The 25,540-nt window shown below is 30.3% G+C and overlaps 4 protein-coding genes across 4 annotated transcripts in view; 2 read left to right on the forward strand and 2 right to left on the reverse strand.

The window, feature by feature from the left end:
* LOC111619135 (mechanosensory protein 2-like) overlaps nucleotides 1-2,454 on the reverse strand; it is a 26,954-nt gene extending 24,500 nt beyond the window's left edge. The window contains exons 1-2 of the mRNA XM_023360805.1: nucleotides 2,218-2,454; nucleotides 1,534-1,656 (exon numbers count right to left, since the gene is read on the reverse strand). Of these exons, the coding sequence (XP_023216573.1) occupies nucleotides 1,534-1,656; nucleotides 2,218-2,284 (190 nt within the window). The 5' untranslated portion in view covers nucleotides 2,285-2,454. The remainder of the gene's footprint in view (nucleotides 1-1,533; nucleotides 1,657-2,217) is intronic.
* Nucleotides 2,455-3,333: 879 nt separating this feature from the next.
* On the forward strand, nucleotides 3,334-8,315 carry LOC111619137 (cytochrome c oxidase assembly protein COX19-like). The gene is made up of 4 exons (XM_023360808.1): nucleotides 3,334-3,504; nucleotides 7,534-7,645; nucleotides 7,719-7,803; nucleotides 7,916-8,315. The coding sequence occupies exons 1-3, from the start codon at nucleotides 3,423-3,425 to the stop codon at nucleotides 7,789-7,791; spliced, it is 267 nt and encodes an 88-aa protein (XP_023216576.1). The 5' UTR covers nucleotides 3,334-3,422; the 3' UTR covers nucleotides 7,792-7,803; nucleotides 7,916-8,315.
* Nucleotides 8,316-9,910: 1,595 nt separating this feature from the next.
* LOC111619139 (cytochrome c oxidase assembly protein COX19-like) lies at nucleotides 9,911-14,598 on the forward strand. The gene is made up of 4 exons (XM_023360810.1): nucleotides 9,911-10,079; nucleotides 14,109-14,220; nucleotides 14,294-14,378; nucleotides 14,491-14,598. Exons 1-3 carry the CDS (start codon nucleotides 9,998-10,000, stop codon nucleotides 14,364-14,366), a joined length of 267 nt encoding a protein of 88 aa, XP_023216578.1. The 5' UTR covers nucleotides 9,911-9,997; the 3' UTR covers nucleotides 14,367-14,378; nucleotides 14,491-14,598.
* A 183-nt stretch (nucleotides 14,599-14,781) lies between these two features.
* Nucleotides 14,782-23,604, reverse strand: LOC111619138 (transcription elongation factor, mitochondrial-like). Its single transcript, XM_023360809.1, has 4 exons — nucleotides 23,445-23,604; nucleotides 23,022-23,318; nucleotides 18,092-18,235; nucleotides 14,782-15,254 (listed from the first exon to the last, which is right to left on the reverse strand). Exons 1-4 carry the CDS (start codon nucleotides 23,544-23,546, stop codon nucleotides 14,808-14,810), a joined length of 990 nt encoding a protein of 329 aa, XP_023216577.1. The 5' UTR covers nucleotides 23,547-23,604; the 3' UTR covers nucleotides 14,782-14,807.
* Nucleotides 23,605-25,540: the final 1,936 nt, after the last annotated feature.

Raw genomic sequence — 25,540 nt, forward strand, 5'->3', positions numbered from 1 at the left:
CCTTTTATCAAATTTCTGAATAAAAAAAAAAAAAAAAAATCCTAATGGATCTGTCAATCTTTTGTCATAATCAATTTAAGACAGATATTGCTTTGAAAAAAAAAATTTTTTTTTTCATCATAAATCTTAAAATAGCAAAAAAGTAAATTAAATATTTTATTAATGTAAAAATATCTGTCTAAATATATAATTAATAGCAATTAAACTAAACTAATTTTTTCTTCTGTTATTTTTCAGATAAAGGAAAAATATTCACAGGGTGGTCCAAAAATCAGTTAACCATATTTTCTTTTTTTACACTAAAGCAATCATAAAAATAATAACAATGCTTCTTTCTCCATAAATAATACTTGACCATGCTACTTCACATAACTGGTTAACCAATTTTTGGGTCACCCTATTTTCTTATTAAATTAATACAATTACTATTACTAAATGCAATTAATATAATTATAATTGATTTTGGAATAAGCATTAGAAATGATATGTTTAGACCAGTTATTTATGACATTTTTAATCTTATTTGTATATTAATATAGTTTTTAATTAATGTATTTAAATAATAAAACTTATGACCTGCATTTAAAAAATTTGTTATTAAACACCAATTAATTAATCAAATTAATTTTCAATGAACTAAAGTTCCATTTCCTGAATTAGCTAAATAGAGAAAATATATTAATAATGATACACAACTTTATCAATATTATAATACAATTAAACATTTTCAAAATTAATTAAAAATGTATGGCAAATTAATTAAAGCACAACAAAATTATAACATTCCTCTGCAGTTATAATAAATGATGTACTTACTATTTATAAACCAATACTGTAATGGATACATTTGATTCACATATTTTAAAATCCATTTTATTTTATGTACATAGAATTTAATAATACAAGTGTACGAGTATCTCTTCTGTTTATTTACAGTTGCTAATTATACTTTTTGTACGTCAGTGCTTCGTGTTTATCTTGTTTCGTTCAAATACTTCACCTACTGCTTCCTTTACTGCTGATACGAAACTTACTACATATTATCATTATGGATTACATATTTTTTTCTAATTAAAAAGAGTAGCACAAGGGTTTATCTATATTAGACATCATTCATTAACTTAATAAATTTATTAGAAAAATGATTAGAAAATGTATTGTCAGCCAACTTTGAAGTATAAATGAAATCTGTCTTAACAATATTAATTTTCAGAATTTTTTAATACAAAATCATAAATTAACTTACTATATTTACGATCATATTACTTATTCGGCAAAAATACAGCTTGTATAGTTTATATTTGTTTCTGTTTTGTTTGGTGATATTAAAGTGTAGTGAGAAACTAAATTAAAAATGTGAGTTATTTATGGCACCAAAACAATATATGTTTCATCTTATCTTATCTAACTCTAAAATTACATAAAATTAATATTTATAAGTACAGAAAAAACAGCAATTCACTAAAATAACTTTTCATACAATAATACAACTTAGTTTTAAGGAAAAAAAACTGAAAAATTATAATTGATTACCCTCTAAATAATTCATCATTGGCTTCTCTCCTTCTGCCATAATTGTCAAATGTTGATAAAGATCTTCTGGAGGAGATATTGGTGTTAGAAGATCGCCACATTCTGGATCAGTTCCAGTATGATCTCCATATAAGAAAAAAAATTTAAAACAAACTATAGATACGATACCTGTTGATTAATTATATTCATAAAGAATATATATACGAAATTACAAATGAATAAAATTCAAATTATTCTCTCCAATGAAAAAATAAAATACATGAAAATTATAATAAGAAAGCTGAAAGTACAGTACATGCACAAAATAACTGTAATTTTGCCAAAAAATTTAAATAATAATAATAAATTGATTAAATATAATTTAAAATTATATTATCTTTAAAAATTTGTTTCTTAGATTATTATTATTATTATAATTAAGGGTTCTTAAAATAATGTACTTGTATGTAACATTTAGCTTTATTTTGCAAGAAAAAAAAATCAATTGTAATAAAACAAAAACAAAAAATTATACAAAAAAATTGAAAGTTAACTTTAAATTTTTTATTATCATCTTTTTTAATGAATATGGAGGAATATAACCATTTTACAATTTAAGTATTATTATAATAACAATCTATATACATGAAGATTATTAGGAATAAGAGGTTATATACTAAAAATACATTGATAAATGCTATATACCTTGATTATAGTTCAATCTTTTCAGCTGATGATGTTCTTCTTTCACTCTTGCTTTTGTCCCTACCATTATATATATATATATATTAATACAGTTAGAACTGGAAGATATAAATAAGCATACAATGCTGTAATTCGCTTTTAAAATGTCACAATAGAGCAAACATTATTGTCAACACTTCCACGACTCCCACCAAGATCAACCATCAACATTAGAAAAATCTGTCCATTTCAATTAGCGCCATCTGTCGTACGATAATGGCTATCTCAAAAATTATAAAAATATTTTAATTAATTTTATAATCGTAATTATAAATCGTATTAATAATTTCCGTTTGTTTTGTGTCAAGGAAATTATTTTTGCAAGTATTAAAATATTTCAACAAAGTAAATCCATTATTTTAAATCTTTAAACATACACAATTTTTAATGATGCTTATTGGTTAATCTATAATTAATTCGATTCTTTAAATGAATTATATTAAAATAATATGCATTTGTTTAGTAATATTAATAAATATATAAATAAATTATGAACGTTTTTATGTCAAGGTAGAAGTTCTTTTGAAATTTTTATATTCATGTAAAATAATTGAACAATGATTTGGTATTTTCATTTTGCATAAATGTAAATTCGATAGTAATATTATTTAATTTATTACTATTAACAAATATTTTAAATTAATACACTTATACATTCATATTTTATATAGTTTTAAGAAGTTAAGCTAGGTCACGTTTGATCACGTGATTTAAGTATTAATAATTCAAATGTAGTTTTTTAAAAATTATATTATTAAATCATGATTATAATTTATTATAAATATTTTTTATATAAAGACAAAACACTTATAATATTTATTTAATATAATAAGTTATTTATATCATATTAATTAATACAGTAAAATATTCTAATAAAATTTAATGCTTCCATCTATTGACAAGAATATAAATTAATTCTAAGTTGGAAATAGAAAAAAGTAAATATTTAGATGTTTCCTATAATTGATAATTTATTAATTCATAAATTTTAATTAGAAGTAATAGTTTATAAAAAATTTTAATTTGTTTGAGCCTTTTAATAGTTGACAAAATGCTCACCAGATGGATAATATTTCAGTACACGTGTTTTGATTAGTTTAGGTTTTGAAAATTGTTTTTTCTCCTCTCATTATCTACTTAAAACAAGAAATTTAAATACGTTCATCATGTCTTATATGAGTGGTTTCGGTCAGAAGACATTTAAGCCTGTTCCTCCAGAAAAAGGAAGTTTTCCATTAGATCATGAAGGTCAGATAGTGTATTTTTATATAAATACTGTATCAATTTTTCAATGTATTTTTAAAAGTAAAATTTCATCTTCTGATTCTGTTTTTTTCGAACAATTGCAGCTCTGGGTGATTCTGTGATGATCTTATCAGTATTATAGACCATGCCCATAGAACATGTCCCAGTATTATAGATCACAATATGAAACTATGGGCATTATTTTAGCTCTGTCAAACACTATTACATGTTGCTAGGGTTGGAAGCCATCCCTACACAAAAATCAATGTTTTATTTTTTTTAAGAATGACTCTTTATATCTTCTTAAACTTATTTCTTGCAATGCTGAGTTTTAAAAATTGATGAAAATTTAAAATAAAATAAACTCTAACAATATCTGAGAGCATATTTTCCTTTTTTTGACACAAGACTAAAAATGCATATGTAATGTGGCATGTATTAGCTTGCTGTTGTGTATTTAATGCACAATATTGAAACTGTATAGTGAAATTGACCAGCTTACTTTATATATAAAATACGTATTATAACGTTCTTCCTAGGAAATAACAGAGAACCCTTAAAATAAATCTGATTGACTTTTCCGAAGTCTTCTAAAATATCAACTGAAGCAAAATATATAGTGGCTTGATCAGTTAACAAACAGTTTGGACTACGAATAAATCAGATAATGAATACTTTCACAAAAGATTTTTATGTTTGGACAACAAACACCTCACAGAACAAACATAATAAGAAGCAATGTAAAATAATAAATATCGATTGGTCTTCCCTTGTCTTCGGGCAACAATTCGAAACTTTCAGAGCTTGGTAGACGCCAGCATCGACGCTCAACCTGGTATATACCGATCAGATAGTATTCCTCTGAACATTGAAACTCATCCTTGTAATTCCAACCTTTTCTTTTTCTGACAGAAACAATTTTTTTATAGTATTCACTAGACTGTTAGGTGGGCACTCGTTAAGTTTTGCATCAGTTTTTATTTTTGAAACGTGAGTATAATAGCAAAGGTAGAGAGTGAGCAGATGTATGATGTTGCTGGGCAGTATGGCTTGAACAAGTCTACAGTAGGCTGCAGTTCAATCTTATCTAAGAAAGATACAGTATAATCAAGAAGACTCAAACAGCTAAAGGAGTAACAAAAATCACATCTGAGAAATAAAGAACATTGAAGAGCTCATAATGGAATCTGAAACTGATCTAATGACAGAACACCAAGAACTCTTGAATGAAGAACATCAAGAAACTAGGCAAGATATGTTTTCTTCTGAAAAAGAGGATTAATGCTGATATCTGCTATTAAACATCTTTTGAAGATGTGGGAGGATGTCAGAACAATGGTCTTAGTATGGCATCCAAACCAGGTTGAGGTTAATAGGCTTAGGGATCGCTACAATTACAATGCTATTAATTACTTCTGAAAAATCCTGAAGAAGAGAGAAAAGAAATTGATTATTAGCAATAGAAAAGAAATTGACATTAGACAGATTCTTTAACCCCCACAAACAGAAAAATCATGACTAATTAAAATGCAAGACTGTGTATATATGTATTTTTATTATTACATATAAGTAAACATAGTAAGAAAGTATATATTTTTTGGGTTCTCCAGAACAAATTAATCAAATTCCCATAAAAACATATAGTAAATCAATAATTGGTTAACGAAGAATTCGGATAGAGAGCAAAGTCTTGAAACGGATTATGTTCATTAACCGATCACGCACTGTATTTCATTTTTGACACTGCTCTGTGGGTACTAAGAGGCCTTTTAATTATGTCGATAATGCATTTGACTATGTCCCCATCTGTGGGTCTGATGTATCTTAGACAGATTACCCACAAGAAATTCCTAGAGTTTTTCAACCATCTACATTTATTCCGGAATCTCCAGAGCAGTAGGTGGATGTATTAACTGCTCGACCATCTGTACAAACGTAGTATAATAATTCAGTTTGTGTTTGTGATTAACTTGTGAATCATTTCTCATCTATTCAATTTAAAATTGTTCATTGTATGGTTTGAATTTCGTGATAAAATCTTTGATTTTAATAATTGTAAAGAAATCCCTAATATTTTCCATATGATATACAAATTATAATATATCTTCATATTTGAAATGATAAATTTGGATGGCTTGATCAGAAAAACTTGTTATGGAAGAGGTCTTAGATATTTAAATCAGTCTTTGTTTTGTATCCAATTAACAGAAGATCGACTGATTTTATCAGTAATAAGTGAATGAGTAAATTGTTAAGACCACAGAAGCAATGGTAAGAACATTAATAAAACTGTACAGCATGATATACAATATGGATAAAGTAGGATGCAGTCCTATCCAGGAAGATTAAAAACTATCTTGAGAACTAGTGGAAAATTTCTACTTTATCACCATATTGTGCGTAATAAGCTGTGTATTTGGTTAATTATAAAATTCTCATTTAATTCAGCATCTACATAATAATAATAATAGGTATGAAGATTGTGTTATTAACATTTCTGATATATGTGTATTTTAATTTAATATTGTTTCTAATGTTTATTTTTTAAAATAATCATCTGTTTAATCTCCACTAAGTTTCTTCATCCATTTATTATTATTTTCCCTTAAAAAAATTAAACTGATCTCCAATACTGGACAACATTGGTTTGAATGTTTCTTAAGAAAGATAAATGGAAGATTATTGGTGAGCAATACAGACAAAGCATTACAAACCTTCAAGATTTCTGATTTAGTGAAGATGATTGATGATGTTATCTGCTCCACTAACTAATATGTAAATAACTAATAGAGGCAATATTTCATCATCTAAAAATATAGAACTAGATATATCTATTAATTAAGCAGCTTTCCTGCATCCTTAATTAGATAAAATTGTAAGATTGAAGATAAAACAATCTAAGAAAATCTCTAAGGGAACAAAATTGGGATACAGTATTATCAAAACAACATGCAATGTTAGCTAAATTATCGTCATCGTTGGTCATATTCTATTTGTGCAAAGTGCACACAGATATAGCACTTTCATTTGCTGAAATTTGCTTCACTTAAGTTGCCTACCTGTGTGCACTTTGCATGAATAGAGTACTTTCAATAGTTGGCAAAATTACATAGTGACCATATTTGAAGAATATTTAGTGATAAAATATATGGGGTACGTTAGCCCTCATTATATTGTCTGTCAAGAGAGAAATCAAATGAGCAATATTTCGTACAGTTTGATCTACCTGTTTTGTCTACTTTTGTTTTTCATGAAGACTTGCTTTTTTTGTACGCTGTATTTCATAAAATGGTAGTTCCAACGCCAATGATTGGAATAAAGTAATTTTTTTTTTTGGCAGTAGAAATTAATTGGCAACCAATTTTACTTTCTTGGCTGTTATGACATAGTATTGTAATTGTCTTGCATGACCTTTTGGGTATTTGAAATCTTGATGTTTTCAGACTCCCAAACTCAAAGAAACTAATATCATGTGTGGATCATTTAATGTCTCAGATGGAATAAAGGTTAAGAAACAAAATTTGGCACAGTAACTTATATATGATAGGCATTAATGCTATTAAGTTTTGGTGGCTAAATGTCAAGGGTGGAGAAATAGAGGGAGGTCATGTTGTGTCTTGAGTAGTCAGACTTAATGAAAATTTTACTCATTCTTGGCATTTACAATATTTTTAAAAACTACTCTCAAAATTAAGGTTTTTTTGCTTTTTTATAAATAGAATTTCATAACAGCCAGGAAAGTTAGTTAATTCATTGCTGATTTTTTAAAATCACAAACAACTCTAGTCTCCATTGGCAAATTTCAATAATTGAGAGAACATTTCTCCAAGAATTGAGCCATTGACTTTTGCCATAGAACCCATACTGAATGAAAAAAATTGAGATAAAGTGATGCTTTCATGACTTAAGAAGCAGCATAGCGAGAAAACATACAGATTACAAATACACCTATTGAGTTTCTAAGAACTTTAAGAAATATTATTGCATAAACATTAAGAAATATTATATAATTTATTCTTATATGTATTCTAGGAGAATGTAAGAAACCGATGCTCGAATATCTGTTGTGTTTGCACCAGAATGACGGTGACAATTCAATGTGTCGTTTAATAGCTAAGGAATATCTTCAATGTAGAATGGACAAGTAATTTCAATAAAATTACATTAAATAATAATAATAATAATTATAAATTAAAATCATTATTTGTGATTATCAGGGATCTAATGAAAAAAGAAGAATGGTCTAAATTAGGATTTAGTGATAAAAATGTTACCAGTGACAAGAAGTAACAGCTTTTAAATGTAATTATTTTTATGGAATTTATTTTTAAAAATATATTCTATTTAAAGCTATCAAATAAATATTTTAAGATGTATTGTTCTCCCTGATTGATTTAAAAACTTTTTATTACAGACCCCCAAATTTCCGACTGTCAAGCATCAGAGGAACTGTGTATATAAAACAAATATATTTTGTAAATGTTTTAATATATATATATTAAATCTCTTTATTCCTAGATATTCAATCTTGAGAACTACTTTTTCAGCATCTGCATCTTACATTAAATTTTTGTGAAACCATCAAACATTCTAAGTTAACAGGTAATGTTTGAAACTGTAAAGATCTCTTTTGGTAGTAAAGAATTAAATTTTTACAATTTCAAACCATATGTACATAAATAATTTTATAACAACTATTTATACAGTATTTACATTTGGCATAAATATACATTATAATATATTATTTTCTGCTTTAAAAACAATATGTTCGTAAAATGCCAAACATAATAAAAGACTATTGCACATGAATTCTCTGTCGGTTAAATTACTACGAAAGTACAACTCTCGGAGCGCCGGACCGAAGGACATTTTTGGAAGTGATGGCAAAAAAGGAACGGTCTCCTTGTTTAATAGTTTATGAATGATGTCCTGGCTAGTTACCCTTTCATTTCCAACTTGTATTTGAAAGACACTGGATAATGAGGAGCTTTTTATGGTCACCACCTTAAGATGAGTTGGCAAAATATCTTCAGAATGTTTGAATTGACTTAAGATAAACGATTCTAGTGCAGTCTGCCTTATCATGTACGGCACGTGAGTTAAATGCTTAGCACGAAGCCTTTTCTGCTCCATTAAGTATATGTCAGCTTCAGGTATTCTCGATACTAAGTCAATTGCCTAAAATGAAAATGGTACTATTAATTTAATAATTTTGTTATTAAACCATATAGAAAATCAGTAATTATCAAATTATGCCATATTATTTGATTGAACAATATGTATGAAATTGGTCAAAATAATTTACTTTCTAATTATTCTACTAACTAGATATGTTAATTATTTTGGCTTTTAAAGTATATTCTGTCATTAATAAGGTATAATTTGATTTACAGATGTAATGGAGTATCATAGAAGATATTACAAGTTACTTTTATCAATAACATAAGCAATCTGTATTCAAAGTATACTAGTCTGTTTTTTAGATTTATACTAATAATTTCTTCATTTATAGACTTAAACAATATGATTTAAATCACAAAAAACTATTTTTAATTAAAAAATCTTAAGACTTATTCACTTCTAAAATATTTCATTATGATCATGAATGCAAAACAATTTTATGAATTTTTGCTAATGTAGAAAATACTTTTGACTATACAGTACTGATAACTTAAATATATACCATATTTACTCACATATAAGACGAGGTTTTAATTCATTTATCATAGCTTCAAATTCCTAGGTTGTCCTATAGGTGTGAGCAAAAGATTCTTTGAGTTTCTGCAAATAACTTTTGTGAACAGTATATTCACATTTATTACCAGATGCTTACCCTCTTGTATTTAATAAGTATTTTATCTGGGTCATTTGAATCGTTCTTGTATATTGTCAGGAGTAAAGATGAATAGTAATAGGAAAAGCAAAACTTTTGAATTGAATTCCAGGTTGAAATTCCAAAATCACACGGGAGCATGATATAAGTTTTATTCCTTTTCCACATGAAAACAGATGATTATTCGGAAATCATAATTTGAAGAAACTCATAAGTGTAATTGACAGAGAGTGGATTCAACTGATAAGAATTGGCAAAAAAACGGTTTCCAATTGTCCAGCTTTAAGTGAACAAATTACGTTGTTGATTTTACAAGATTTTTCCTTAAAGTTTAAAATGCCAGTAATTTTTGCAGGATAATGTATGCATTTAGGTTCATTTAATATTTTACTTGTGATTAAATGAAATAAAATTAGAATTTTATTAATAAATTTAATTTTCTTTATTTTGATCTTTAAAGTCACACTTCGTCCTATATGCGACATAGTCTTATATNTAATAGTTTATAAAAAATTTTAATTTGTTTGAGCCTTTTAATAGTTGACAAAATGCTCACCAGATGGATAATATTTCAGTACACGTGTTTTGATTAGTTTAGGTTTTGAAAATTGTTTTTTCTCCTCTCATTATCTACTTAAAACAAGAAATTTAAATACGTTCATCATGTCTTATATGAGTGGTTTCGGTCAGAAGACATTTAAGCCTGTTCCTCCAGAAAAAGGAAGTTTTCCATTAGATCATGAAGGTCAGATAGTGTATTTTTATATAAATACTGTATCAATTTTTCAATGTATTTTTAAAAGTAAAATTTCATCTTCTGATTCTGTTTTTTTCGAACAATTGCAGCTCTGGGTGATTCTGTGATGATCTTATCAGTATTATAGACCATGCCCATAGAACATGTCCCAGTATTATAGATCACAATATGAAACTATGGGCATTATTTTAGCTCTGTCAAACACTATTACATGTTGCTAGGGTTGGAAGCCATCCCTACACAAAAATCAATGTTTTATTTTTTTTAAGAATGACTCTTTATATCTTCTTAAACTTATTTCTTGCAATGCTGAGTTTTAAAAATTGATGAAAATTTAAAATAAAATAAACTCTAACAATATCTGAGAGCATATTTTCCTTTTTTTGACACAAGACTAAAAATGCATATGTAATGTGGCATGTATTAGCTTGCTGTTGTGTATTTAATGCACAATATTGAAACTGTATAGTGAAATTGACCAGCTTACTTTATATATAAAATACGTATTATAACGTTCTTCCTAGGAAATAACAGAGAACCCTTAAAATAAATCTGATTGACTTTTCCGAAGTCTTCTAAAATATCAACTGAAGCAAAATATATAGTGGCTTGATCAGTTAACAAACAGTTTGGACTACGAATAAATCAGATAATGAATACTTTCACAAAAGATTTTTATGTTTGGACAACAAACACCTCACAGAACAAACATAATAAGAAGCAATGTAAAATAATAAATATCGATTGGTCTTCCCTTGTCTTCGGGCAACAATTCGAAACTTTCAGAGCTTGGTAGACGCCAGCATCGACGCTCAACCTGGTATATACCGATCAGATAGTATTCCTCTGAACATTGAAACTCATCCTTGTAATTCCAACCTTTTCTTTTTCTGACAGAAACAATTTTTTTATAGTATTCACTAGACTGTTAGGTGGGCACTCGTTAAGTTTTGCATCAGTTTTTATTTTTGAAACGTGAGTATAATAGCAAAGGTAGAGAGTGAGCAGATGTATGATGTTGCTGGGCAGTATGGCTTGAACAAGTCTACAGTAGGCTGCAGTTCAATCTTATCTAAGAAAGATACAGTATAATCAAGAAGACTCAAACAGCTAAAGGAGTAACAAAAATCACATCTGAGAAATAAAGAACATTGAAGAGCTCATAATGGAATCTGAAACTGATCTAATGACAGAACACCAAGAACTCTTGAATGAAGAACATCAAGAAACTAGGCAAGATATGTTTTCTTCTGAAAAAGAGGATTAATGCTGATATCTGCTATTAAACATCTTTTGAAGATGTGGGAGGATGTCAGAACAATGGTCTTAGTATGGCATCCAAACCAGGTTGAGGTTAATAGGCTTAGGGATCGCTACAATTACAATGCTATTAATTACTTCTGAAAAATCCTGAAGAAGAGAGAAAAGAAATTGATTATTAGCAATAGAAAAGAAATTGACATTAGACAGATTCTTTAACCCCCACAAACAGAAAAATCATGACTAATTAAAATGCAAGACTGTGTATATATGTATTTTTATTATTACATATAAGTAAACATAGTAAGAAAGTATATATTTTTTGGGTTCTCCAGAACAAATTAATCAAATTCCCATAAAAACATATAGTAAATCAATAATTGGTTAACGAAGAATTCGGATAGAGAGCAAAGTCTTGAAACGGATTATGTTCATTAACCGATCACGCACTGTATTTCATTTTTGACACTGCTCTGTGGGTACTAAGAGGCCTTTTAATTATGTCGATAATGCATTTGACTATGTCCCCATCTGTGGGTCTGATGTATCTTAGACAGATTACCCACAAGAAATTCCTAGAGTTTTTCAACCATCTACATTTATTCCGGAATCTCCAGAGCAGTAGGTGGATGTATTAACTGCTCGACCATCTGTACAAACGTAGTATAATAATTCAGTTTGTGTTTGTGATTAACTTGTGAATCATTTCTCATCTATTCAATTTAAAATTGTTCATTGTATGGTTTGAATTTCGTGATAAAATCTTTGATTTTAATAATTGTAAAGAAATCCCTAATATTTTCCATATGATATACAAATTATAATATATCTTCATATTTGAAATGATAAATTTGGATGGCTTGATCAGAAAAACTTGTTATGGAAGAGGTCTTAGATATTTAAATCAGTCTTTGTTTTGTATCCAATTAACAGAAGATCGACTGATTTTATCAGTAATAAGTGAATGAGTAAATTGTTAAGACCACAGAAGCAATGGTAAGAACATTAATAAAACTGTACAGCATGATATACAATATGGATAAAGTAGGATGCAGTCCTATCCAGGAAGATTAAAAACTATCTTGAGAACTAGTGGAAAATTTCTACTTTATCACCATATTGTGCGTAATAAGCTGTGTATTTGGTTAATTATAAAATTCTCATTTAATTCAGCATCTACATAATAATAATAATAGGTATGAAGATTGTGTTATTAACATTTCTGATATATGTGTATTTTAATTTAATATTGTTTCTAATGTTTATTTTTTAAAATAATCATCTGTTTAATCTCCACTAAGTTTCTTCATCCATTTATTATTATTTTCCCTTAAAAAAATTAAACTGATCTCCAATACTGGACAACATTGGTTTGAATGTTTCTTAAGAAAGATAAATGGAAGATTATTGGTGAGCAATACAGACAAAGCATTACAAACCTTCAAGATTTCTGATTTAGTGAAGATGATTGATGATGTTATCTGCTCCACTAACTAATATGTAAATAACTAATAGAGGCAATATTTCATCATCTAAAAATATAGAACTAGATATATCTATTAATTAAGCAGCTTTCCTGCATCCTTAATTAGATAAAATTGTAAGATTGAAGATAAAACAATCTAAGAAAATCTCTAAGGGAACAAAATTGGGATACAGTATTATCAAAACAACATGCAATGTTAGCTAAATTATCGTCATCGTTGGTCATATTCTATTTGTGCAAAGTGCACACAGATATAGCACTTTCATTTGCTGAAATTTGCTTCACTTAAGTTGCCTACCTGTGTGCACTTTGCATGAATAGAGTACTTTCAATAGTTGGCAAAATTACATAGTGACCATATTTGAAGAATATTTAGTGATAAAATATATGGGGTACGTTAGCCCTCATTATATTGTCTGTCAAGAGAGAAATCAAATGAGCAATATTTCGTACAGTTTGATCTACCTGTTTTGTCTACTTTTGTTTTTCATGAAGACTTGCTTTTTTTGTACGCTGTATTTCATAAAATGGTAGTTCCAACGCCAATGATTGGAATAAAGTAATTTTTTTTTTTGGCAGTAGAAATTAATTGGCAACCAATTTTACTTTCTTGGCTGTTATGACATAGTATTGTAATTGTCTTGCATGACCTTTTGGGTATTTGAAATCTTGATGTTTTCAGACTCCCAAACTCAAAGAAACTAATATCATGTGTGGATCATTTAATGTCTCAGATGGAATAAAGGTTAAGAAACAAAATTTGGCACAGTAACTTATATATGATAGGCATTAATGCTATTAAGTTTTGGTGGCTAAATGTCAAGGGTGGAGAAATAGAGGGAGGTCATGTTGTGTCTTGAGTAGTCAGACTTAATGAAAATTTTACTCATTCTTGGCATTTACAATATTTTTAAAAACTACTCTCAAAATTAAGGTTTTTTTGCTTTTTTATAAATAGAATTTCATAACAGCCAGGAAAGTTAGTTAATTCATTGCTGATTTTTTAAAATCACAAACAACTCTAGTCTCCATTGGCAAATTTCAATAATTGAGAGAACATTTCTCCAAGAATTGAGCCATTGACTTTTGCCATAGAACCCATACTGAATGAAAAAAATTGAGATAAAGTGATGCTTTCATGACTTAAGAAGCAGCATAGCGAGAAAACATACAGATTACAAATACACCTATTGAGTTTCTAAGAACTTTAAGAAATATTATTGCATAAACATTAAGAAATATTATATAATTTATTCTTATATGTATTCTAGGAGAATGTAAGAAACCGATGCTCGAATATCTGTTGTGTTTGCACCAGAATGACGGTGACAATTCAATGTGTCGTTTAATAGCTAAGGAATATCTTCAATGTAGAATGGACAAGTAATTTCAATAAAATTACATTAAATAATAATAATAATAATTATAAATTAAAATCATTATTTGTGATTATCAGGGATCTAATGAAAAAAGAAGAATGGTCTAAATTAGGATTTAGTGATAAAAATGTTACCAGTGACAAGAAGTAACAGCTTTTAAATGTAATTATTTTTATGGAATTTATTTTTAAAAATATATTCTATTTAAAGCTATCAAATAAATATTTTAAGATGTATTGTTCTCCCTGATTGATTTAAAAACTTTTTATTACAGACCCCCAAATTTCCGACTGTCAAGCATCAGAGGAACTGTGTATATAAAACAAATATATTTTGTAAATGTTTTAATATATATATATTAAATCTCTTTATTCCTAGATATTCAATCTTGAGAACTACTTTTTCAGCATCTGCATCTTACATTAAATTTTTGTGAAACCATCAAACATTCTAAGTTAACAGGTAATGTTTGAAACTGTAAAGATCTCTTTTGGTAGTAAAGAATTAAATTTTTACAATTTCAAACCATATGTACATAAATAATTTTATAACAACTATTTATACAGTATTTACATTTGGCATAAATATACATTATAATATATTATTTTCTGCTTTAAAAACAATATGTTCGTAAAATGCCAAACATAATAAAAGACTATTGCACATGAATTCTCTGTCGGTTAAATTACTACGAAAGTACAACTCTCGGAGCGCCGGACCGAAGGACATTTTTGGAAGTGATGGCAAAAAAGGAACGGTCTCCTTGTTTAATAGTTTATGAATGATGTCCTGGCTAGTTACCCTTTCATTTCCAACTTGTATTTGAAAGACACTGGATAATGAGGAGCTTTTTATGGTCACCACCTTAAGATGAGTTGGCAAAATATCTTCAGAATGTTTGAATTGACTTAAGATAAACGATTCTAGTGCAGTCTGCCTTATCATGTACGGCACGTGAGTTAAATGCTTAGCACGAAGCCTTTTCTGCTCCATTAAGTATATGTCAGCTTCAGGTATTCTCGATACTAAGTCAATTGCCTAAAATGAAAATGGTACTATTAATTTAATAATTTTGTTATTAAACCATATAGAAAATCAGTAATTATCAAATTATGCCATATTATTTGATTGAACAATATGTATGAAATTGGTCAAAATAATTTACTTTCTAATTATTCTACTAACTAGATATGTTAATTATTTTGGCTTTTAAAGTATATTCTGTCATTAATAAGGTATAATTTGATTTACAGATGTAATGGAGTATCATAGAAGATATTACAAGTTACTTTTATCAATAACATAAGCAATCTGTATTCAAAGTATACTAGTCTGTTTTTTAGATTTATACTAATAATTTCTTCATTTATAGACTTAAACAATATGATTTAAATCACAAAAAACTATTTTTAATTAAAAAATCTTAAGACTTATTCACTTCTAAAATATTTCATTATGATCATGAATGCAAAACAATTTTATGAATTTTTGCTAATGTAGAAAATACTTTTGACTATACAGTACTGATAACTTAAATATATACCATATTTACTCACATATAAGACGAGGTTTTAATTCATTTATCATAGCTTCAAATTCCTAGGTTGTCCTATAGGTGTGAGCAAAAGATTCTTTGAGTTTCTGCAAATAACTTTTGTGAACAGTATATTCACATTTATTACCAGATGCTTACCCTCTTGTATTTAATAAGTATTTTATCTGGGTCATTTGAATCGTTCTTGTATATTGTCAGGAGTAAAGATGAATAGTAATAGGAAAAGCAAAACTTTTGAATTGAATTCCAGGTTGAAATTCCAAAATCACACGGGAGCATGATATAAGTTTTATTCCTTTTCCACATGAAAACAGATGATTATTCGGAAATCATAATTTGAAGAAACTCATAAGTGTAATTGACAGAGAGTGGATTCAACTGATAAGAATTGGCAAAAAAACGGTTTCCAATTGTCCAGCTTTAAGTGAACAAATTACGTTGTTGATTTTACAAGATTTTTCCTTAAAGTTTAAAATGCCAGTAATTTTTGCAGGATAATGTATGCATTTAGGTTCATTTAATATTTTACTTGTGATTAAATGAAATAAAATTAGAATTTTATTAATAAATTTAATTTTCTTTATTTTGATCTTTAAAGTCACACTTCGTCCTATATGCGACGTAGTCTTATATTCAAGTAAATACAGTAAATGTCATTATGTTTTATGTTTAATATACAATTATAAAAATAATAATAATACAGACTATAAATATATCTATATTCATTTTAAAAGTTTTTTTTTAACTCTACAATGCTTAACCTTAGATTGGGTGGAAAATACAAAGTTGATGTAAATATATAATATTTTTAGCATTTATTGCCAAATAAATGATCTAATTGTTACATCCCCAGGTTCTTAAATATTACATACTATTATTTAGGTTTATTCATGTGGTATTTTCTATCAGAGGGTTGTTGCCAAGTGGTGATCAGTTTTCCTCTAATAGTCACTGTCCTTTTGTGTTGTTACCTACATAATTAGAGACTAGGCACACAGGTCTAGATCTTCCTCTTGTCTTTCCTTCTAATTTGCCTTGAAGCACAATCTTCATTTCTCAAATATCCTCTTGTACTGTGCCCTGCATATTGGCTGCTTTCATTTGCATTAATACCTTTCCTAGGCTTTTTTATTTGCAATATATATTAAAGATCATTATTAAAAGTATTGTGTATGTATACTGTAAACATCTTATATATTAGTTGTAACATTACGAGCACTGGTCATTTGCAATTATTTTTAATGGACAGATAGATAATATGCACAAATAACAGCAATGTTATAACAGATTTCTGTAGACTGATGCTCTGTGTTCCTTTTGTCATTAATTTTTTTCTTATTGTTCCAACTATTGTAATTTCAAGACACAGTAGTTCTTTTGAATAATTCAACACTTGTGGAATATTTGTCTACTAGCAGATAAGTCCAGTGTTGCTTGGGCAAAAAGTAACAATAACAAAGATTAAGATTATACATTATAGCCAATCTTACCTGTTTTCACAAAATGCAAGAATTAGGTCCCCGTTTCCAGACCGATTAGAAAACTTTTTAGATAGGTCTAAAAATATGTTTGATTTTTAAAGCTTGATTTCATATCCTTCCAGTTTATATGTGTTGTTTTAAAATACAGATTGTCGATTAGCAGTGCTGGATGTAAATTGCATGCTGTTATCGTGATTGCATTGCACATAGTGGGCAATCTTGAAAATGTCGTTGATTGGGCCATACTTTTTCAGAAATGATTTCTAGGCCCTGTCATCTCCCACATTTCTAACCAGAACTGGCCATCAAGTTTGTTTGATTTGACATCCTGGAACTTTTTCTTTGGGGGTTTGTCAAATCTCATATCTATGCTAACAATCCATGAACAATTCCTGGCCTCAAGACTGAGATTCGGCATGTTATTGGCAGAACTGAGCCAGAATTATGTAGCAGTGTCATAAGAAATTTTATGAAAAGAGCACATGTGTGCCACCAGACTTGCTTAAAAATGTTTGCCACCTTGGCAAACATTTTTAAGCTTGGAGACAATGAATTAGCACTGAAATGGATTATAATGTTACTTTGCACTGAAATAAAAATATCAGCTAGTCAATAAACAATGTGTTTTATTATACAATTAAATCTAGCACTGCTATTGGAATACCCTACATTTTAAAGTTAATGCAGAATGCTCAGATTATTTATAACTATAAAAGCTATTGTTATTCAGACTTTTATATATAATTTTTAAATGTATTGGTTGAAATTTCACTTCTGTTTTTAACAGTAATAACAATAAACCTGATTAAAGACATTTAAATACATTTGTTTAAACATACCTCACTGTAACAAGCATGGATATCATATTTAAGATCGTTCGAAACAGGAATTCGTTCCCAGCTGTGAAGCACCATGTCTCGACTCAGATGAGAGACCGTCAAATATGGAAGAGTTAAGTCCAATCCCACAACACTTTTAATATTCTAAATAAAGAAAAAACACATATAATTAAATTACTCAAATCAATATATATTTTTAGAAAAGAAACATTTTATTTCTTTAATAAGCATATTATTGCTTTTATACATATGGAAGTTGTTTTACAATGCATCATTAATTGCTTAAACCTCTAAATAAAAGTTTTAAAAATATAACTTGTTGAAATTAACTAGTAGTTATTAAGTTTTATTGTCTGTGTATAATGTCACATGGCCTTGCATGGCAACATCAAACACAGAGGGTACATTTTTCTACTGTATCTCCTCTCCCTCCTCCTTCCTCTTACCCTCTTTTCTGCCTCATGTACGGCCAATGTCTTTCTTGTATGTGTATAATGTCATTTAAAAATAGAATAGTTAACATTCAATGAATTTGATAAAATAAATCAACCCACAACTGTTTACCATGCAGATGCATTGTCCATTGCATTACCTAGGCCAGGGGTGGCAAACCTGTGGCACGTAAGAAGAAATCATCTGTCACATAACGTATCATACTACTTTGATTTATCATCTATCTTTTAAACCAGCTTTTTTATATTTATTCTAATTAAAACGCATTTGTTTAATTTCTGTATATTATATATTGTTGTTCAAAGTCTTTGGCATGCATAAACATCTTTAAAGCTAAGTATACTTAGCTTTTGTAGTATACTTACTACATACTAAGTATACTTAGTATTTGGAATGCAGGCTCAAAAAAGGTTCACCATCCCTGTCCTAGACTATCTGATCTTCACTTCCAAACTAATTTAGAATAGTAGTTCTCAATGTTTCTTGTGTCGCAGACCCCTAAAACCTCACACCATGATGGACCACGGACCCTCACATAGATTGAGAAATACATATTTGTAACATATTATCATACTGGTCACACTTCATATTGATTACATACCTGTGGTCTTATAAATCATTTAAATTTTAAAAGACAAAACAACCCAATTTTTGAAACAGGTTAAACTTTCATAAAATTTTGTGAATTGTTTTTGGTTAGTGACGTGCAATCAAACATTTATACTCTGGAACTAGTAGTTCTGAAAACTAGTTTAAGAGTATGTCAATTCCATGTAAATACTCGACTCTAACTCCTTTAATTGACTAAGAACTGTATCCTAGTTTTCATTAAAAATAAGAAAATAAAATTTCCTAGTAAATATTTTTTGCAACTCAAGATTCAGCAGAACACAGTTAAAGAACTACTTCTACAAACTAATAAACTATTTAAAACAAAATTGACCTGGAATTTTTTGTATACTGTATTTCTGAAACAGTATGTCTACTTTGCTCTCATTATAATATTTTATAGCAGAACATATGCATGTGGCAACATGCAGGAAGGACATCTAGGGTATTTGCCTTTACACAGACATCATTCAGTGTGAAAATGGGACAGAGGTGGATTGTAATGTTTTTGCACAATGAACACCAAATCTGTTGAAATTTACAGTTGATTGTCACATCAGTGTCAAAAGGTTTTACCTCTATTAAACTGATTAAAGATGATAAAGGAGTGGTATTACAAGATTACAAAAGAGTCAAGGAAAGATGGAAAGTATATTTTAGGAATTTATTGAATGAAGAAAACCCCAGAACTTTATACGAGAATGGAGAGGCAAATGAAGGAGTGGTGCAAGATATTAGCAGAGAAGTGGAAAATGTGCTCAGAAAAATGAAGATGGGGAAAGCAGTAAGCACTGATTGGATTCTGGTTGAGGTTTGGAGAGCTTTGGGTAAGAAAGGAATTGAGATCCTCTGGGACCTTATGAAGAAACTCTGGCAGCAGGAGAAGATCCCAGATGAATGGAGGAAGAGCATTCTTGTGCCAATCTTTAAAGGTAAAGTGGATTATAGAATTGCAGAAATTACAAATATATAAAGATATTGTCCCTTACTATGAAGATTTAGGAGAAAATTGTAGAAAGAAGGATTAGGCAGAAATATGAGATTGGAGAAGAACAGTTTGACTTTTTGCCAGGAAGGAGTATGATTGATGCTATCTTTGCTCTAAAACAGCCAATGGACAGGCACAGGGAAATGCAGGAAGATTTGCACATGGTGTTCATAGATCTAGAAAAGGCATATGATAGGATACCAAGGCAAGAGATATGGAGATGTTTGAGGGAAAAGAATGTTCCAGAAAAATATGTTAGGCTCATCAAGGAAATGAACGAGGGAGCAGAGACCAAAGTTAAGAGTAGTGTTGGCACTACAGAAGGATTCTTTGTTAATGCTGGTTTGCATCAGGGATTGGCCCATAGTACTTATTTGTTTGACTTGATAATGGACATGTTGGCGTGTGACATGAAGTGCGAGGTTCCATGGAGTATGCTGTTTGCAGATGATACTGTGCTCTGTTAACTTTCCCAAACCAAGGCTGAGAAGAAACTGGAAGGTTGGAGGAAAGTTTTGCAAGAAAGGAGCATGAAGATTAGCAGAACTAAAACAGCTTATATGACTCTGAATGGTGGAGGAATAGAATATTAAAATCCAAAATGTGCCACTCCCTTTTGTTCCAAGTTTTAAATATCTTGGGACATTTGTCAAGATGGGAGGAGGATTGAACTCTGAGGTGCAGCATAGAATTCAATGTGGATGGATGAACTGTAGGAAGCTGAGCAGTCTGTTATGCAACAAGAAAGTTAGCTGCAATCTGAAAGGAAAATTGCATAAATCAGTTGTTAGACCTGCAATGTTAAATGGAGCTGAGACATGGGCAATAACAAGAGCCCAAGAAAGAAAGATGGAGGTGACAGAGATGAGAATATTGAGATGGATGTGTGGAGTGTCAAGGAAGGATAGAATAAGGAATGATTTCATTAGAGGTTCTGTTAAGATGGGACCCGTGAGCAAAAAGATGCAAGAATGTAGGTTGAGGTGTTTGGCCACATAGAGCAAAGTAGTGAAGATTATGTTGGAAAGAAGGTTGGAAAACTGTAGTGAAAGGAAGACTAAGGCTGCTTTGGAAAGATAAGGTGGAGGAAGACTTGAACCAGAGGGGACTTAAGAGAGACAAAGCCCTTGATAAGGAGAAATGAAAAAAGTATTAGAGAAGGAAATGCCGACTCCATATAAACATGGGAAAAGGCAAAGATGAAGAAGAAGAAGATTGTCACATCAGTAGGGAGAGAAGGTTCAGTTCATTTAATACAGTACATGAGCAGGTTATGAATCTTTCTGATTTTGCACCTTCAGACATCAGTGATTTTGAAAAACTGCCACATTTCAGTTTGAGATGTGGCCACAGAAATGATTATCAGTTATGGTAGTGTGAAAAGCATTATTCACAATCACTTTTGTTTTTGAAAGGTCTCTGTCCAATGAGTTCCCAAAACTTTGATATTTGATAAAAAGATGCAGAGTAGAAGCAGCCAGTCAGCTGTTGAAACAATATGAAAAAAAGAGGTAATAGTTTCTCAAGCAGATTATCACCTTTAGTGAAACATGGGTGGACCATCACACACTTGAGAGCAAACATGCAAGTATGGAATGAAGGAATAAGAATTCATTGTCTACGAAGAAAGTGAAACTGGAAAATGCTGGGAGTCCTTGTAACAATTTTCTGAAACTGATATCATGTCATTTAAATCAATTTTCTGGAAAATACAGTTACAACCATTTCCCAATATAACTTCAGTTTGCTGGAAACCAAAGTTAAATCTGCCCTCAGGAATACACAGTGTGAGATCTGGAATGGAATCATCCTGCTTCATGACAATGAAAAACACACACTAATGAAAGATGTCAGTGTTTAAACAGTATAAATGGTAGTCCATTTATACTGTTTAAACACTGACATCTTTCAGTTAGAAATTCTGGGTCACCTACCACACAGTCCCAATCTTTCACCATATGATTATCAATTGTTTGGATCCATGAAAAAGCATTTCAGTGCAGAATTTCTGGCAAGCCCTATTAATTCACCCAAAAAGCATTAAAGAAAGTCAAAAAGGTAACCAACAAAATTGAAGCAGCTGTGTGACAGTGGCTATGGCAATGTCTCCAAAAGTAGTTTCTGATTAGCAATTAAATAATGTAAAAACATTCATTTATCTTTTGACTAAGACTTCCTCTCTTTGCTAATCAGAAACTATACCAGTATAACAAATCCTATTAATAAACAAGATCCAAGGAGACAATATAAAAACAAAAAAGTAAACAATTTTTTAATTGATATTTTAATCTAATATTATTGTGATGTGAACTATGTTAAAAGAATATGATTTTACCATAAACAGATTGCATACCATATAAGTTAGTTAAGGCACTAAATATATATATATATATATATATATATATATCTGCCACTTTAAAGAACCAGAGTTTGAAGTCACGTAAAAATTTTAAACATTTTTAATAAGCAGTCTGATCCAGATACAACAACCCTTCAGTACTAGGGACAGAAGCCACTTCCTCTAAAAATGCTCCACTCCATTCCAAAACATCAAAAAATGCACAAGTCCGCATTCGGCAAGTATGGACATCGTCCGTCATAACAATATTCCTAGCATCGACGCAAACACACACTTTTCCTTTCCACTTTTACTTCTGACTTACCAGTTTTATTACTACGAAAACGCATTGCGATTCAGAGCTCGGCTCAGGCCAGAAAAAGGCAACCCAACCAAACAGCATCAAACTAAGCAGTGGTCTGCTTGGGTGCTGTTACATTAAAAAAAATGTTTTATAGTATGTACGTGGCTTTAAATTAAACAAACATATTGATTAAGATGCATTTTATTAAAAATAATACATATTGTATTTTTATACTTACGCCACATGCTACTGATGGTACAACTGGATTAATTACTAATTTATTCGCTGCTTGAGTCTTGTTTGACTTCTTATTTGTACTAGTTTTCTTGCTAACTTTCTGTAATTTATCTACACCAATGCCAGTAACCGTAATCAATTCGGAGAGTGTCTTAAAAACTCCGTATCTTTCTCTATGTTGAATCAATCGAGAAATATATTTCTCTCCTATATTGTGTTGCTCTAATTCATTTTTTTCAGCCTTGTTAAAGAAATGCAAAATCTTCGAACCTTTAGATTCTTGTATAGAAGGAAGATTCTATTAAAAATATAAATTTCAATGAAAAACTGAGCACTCGTCTTCGTAACACGTGGTACAAAGTATCTTGTAATTCACGTTAAATCAATTTGCTTAAATTAAATACATGCAATTTTCTAAACTTACTTTAGAAGCAAGCGTGCAGTATCTCGGGATGCAACGGCAGTTGCTTTTTAATGATGAAAATAAATAAAAATTCATACTGAATGCTATAAATGAAAGCAACATTACAACCTCTCCATTTCCCGCATGAACTGAACACAGCGCCCTCTAACTTTTACGATTCTCTAAGTTGAATTAAAACCTAAATGATCGAACCGGCAAAACAACAACAATAATAATAGATCAGCAAAACTTTCTTTCATATTATTAGATTGACACATTTTTCCAAATGTTCGATAGACTTTTGCTTTATTATAATGCAAAACTGAAGACGGCTTTTTCTGTCTTGTTCTATGAATATTTTCTTGAGTGCTCGTGAGATTAGCGCGTTTCTTTATGCAGAGCTGCTCGATCTCTACACAGCAAAGCGTTTCTAAATAAAGCGCTGACATGTAGCGAACCGTTTTTAAACTTTTGCTGCAAGGGGTCGCAGCAGCAACGATAAAGCAGCTTTTATGTCGGTAGGAAAAGAGAGCGCGAACGACGCCATATTGGGAAAACTAAAACTGAAAATTTAGACGGCTCCTATTAGTGCACATTGTTCACTCCGAAGATTGTTACCTATGGATTTCTCATGTAGAGTAAAACATTGTTCCTTTTTCGTTCTTTACCTCTAATTGCGCTCTGAGAGGTCTCCATCAGGGCGATAGGTATTTTCGAGTACTAATCCAGCCAACAACACGGAAGGAATCCCCCGCGGTTCGGGGGGCGATTACGACCCTCCCTACCTAGGAGACACTCGTAGACCAAAAAATACTACTAACCCAAATCTCATCAATCAACACAATGACGAAACCACCCCCATTCTCCCATGGACGACGCAGCGTCCGTTAATCACCAACTTCCTTTGACACCACAACAACACTCGACCTACTGGGTCTACCATATCCGCAACACTCCTGACAACATTGCGCATTGGCTTACCGCTGGGAACATCAATTTAAATAATCCTACTTGCATCATACAATCAGCCTCGGCGGACCTAACACTCGACGGAAAAAGGTTATACAAACACTTAAAACGCCACCACTCCGATCTCAACGCCAAAATCACTAACATATCAACTACTGAAACCGGGAAATTTTATGTTTCCACAATACAGTTCTTTGTCGCTACGTTACTATCTCACTCACAGATAGGTGACATCCCGGTTCACACTACTGTACTTTGAATCGCAACTCCTACACTAAAACTCTCATAATCAAAGGCGGATCTGGATGCACAAGAAATTTACGGAATTTCATCAGATCGACACATCCTCCCATCGCCTCGAGTACTATGCCAAATTCAACGCTGTTCGGCATAGAATTATATGCGATTACCCACTTAACACACAAAACAATACTAAGATTTCCGATTACCTGAATCTCTACCTGCCGGGAAGCCTTGACCACTTACTTCAAGGAGTACACTAAAGGTCGCCTCTACTGCTCCCACCTACGAACATCTACCAAATGCAAAAGCCTCGTAGCCAGCCTCCAACTCCCCCGAAGAAGAAGAAAAGCTTTTATGTCCGCTACACGCTTAAAACAAAATGGACACTTGTGTGTATAATACGATATTATGCTGTAAAAATAGAAAAAGTCGAAGTGACTGTCGACAAAAACATTATGGGAAGATTAAATTTTTAAAATGATTATGAAAGTCATCTAAGAATAAGAAAATACTATATTTTAAATATAATTATCTATATTCTACCTCTTTGTTCACATTTTCGAAAAGAGAAATGCTCATGTTTTATAACTTCTTTTAAAATATTGCTCTTTAACAAAATGTTAACTAAAGCACTACTTTCAGCTGTTACTGGATTTAAAGAATAGATTACGGCATCCATGTTTAGCTCGAGCGGAAATCGTTTCTAAACTATAATGCAGCGACGCGTAGCGATAGATGCTCGTGACGTTATTTTCGCTACACTCTCACTTCATAAAGAAACGCGGCCATTTTACAATCCGTCAGCAAATTGGTTATTTCTTCCTTTAAACGCAATCTTCCGAGTTTTGAGTCGGAAGATTGCGACTAAAAATACAATTACTGATCGTTGCTTTGTATGCTTTGAA

Source organism: Centruroides sculpturatus, unplaced genomic scaffold (genome assembly GCF_000671375.1).
Source record: "Centruroides sculpturatus isolate CEXI.00-Female unplaced genomic scaffold, Cexi_2.0 scaffold87, whole genome shotgun sequence".
NCBI lineage: Eukaryota > Metazoa > Arthropoda > Arachnida > Scorpiones > Buthidae > Centruroides > Centruroides sculpturatus.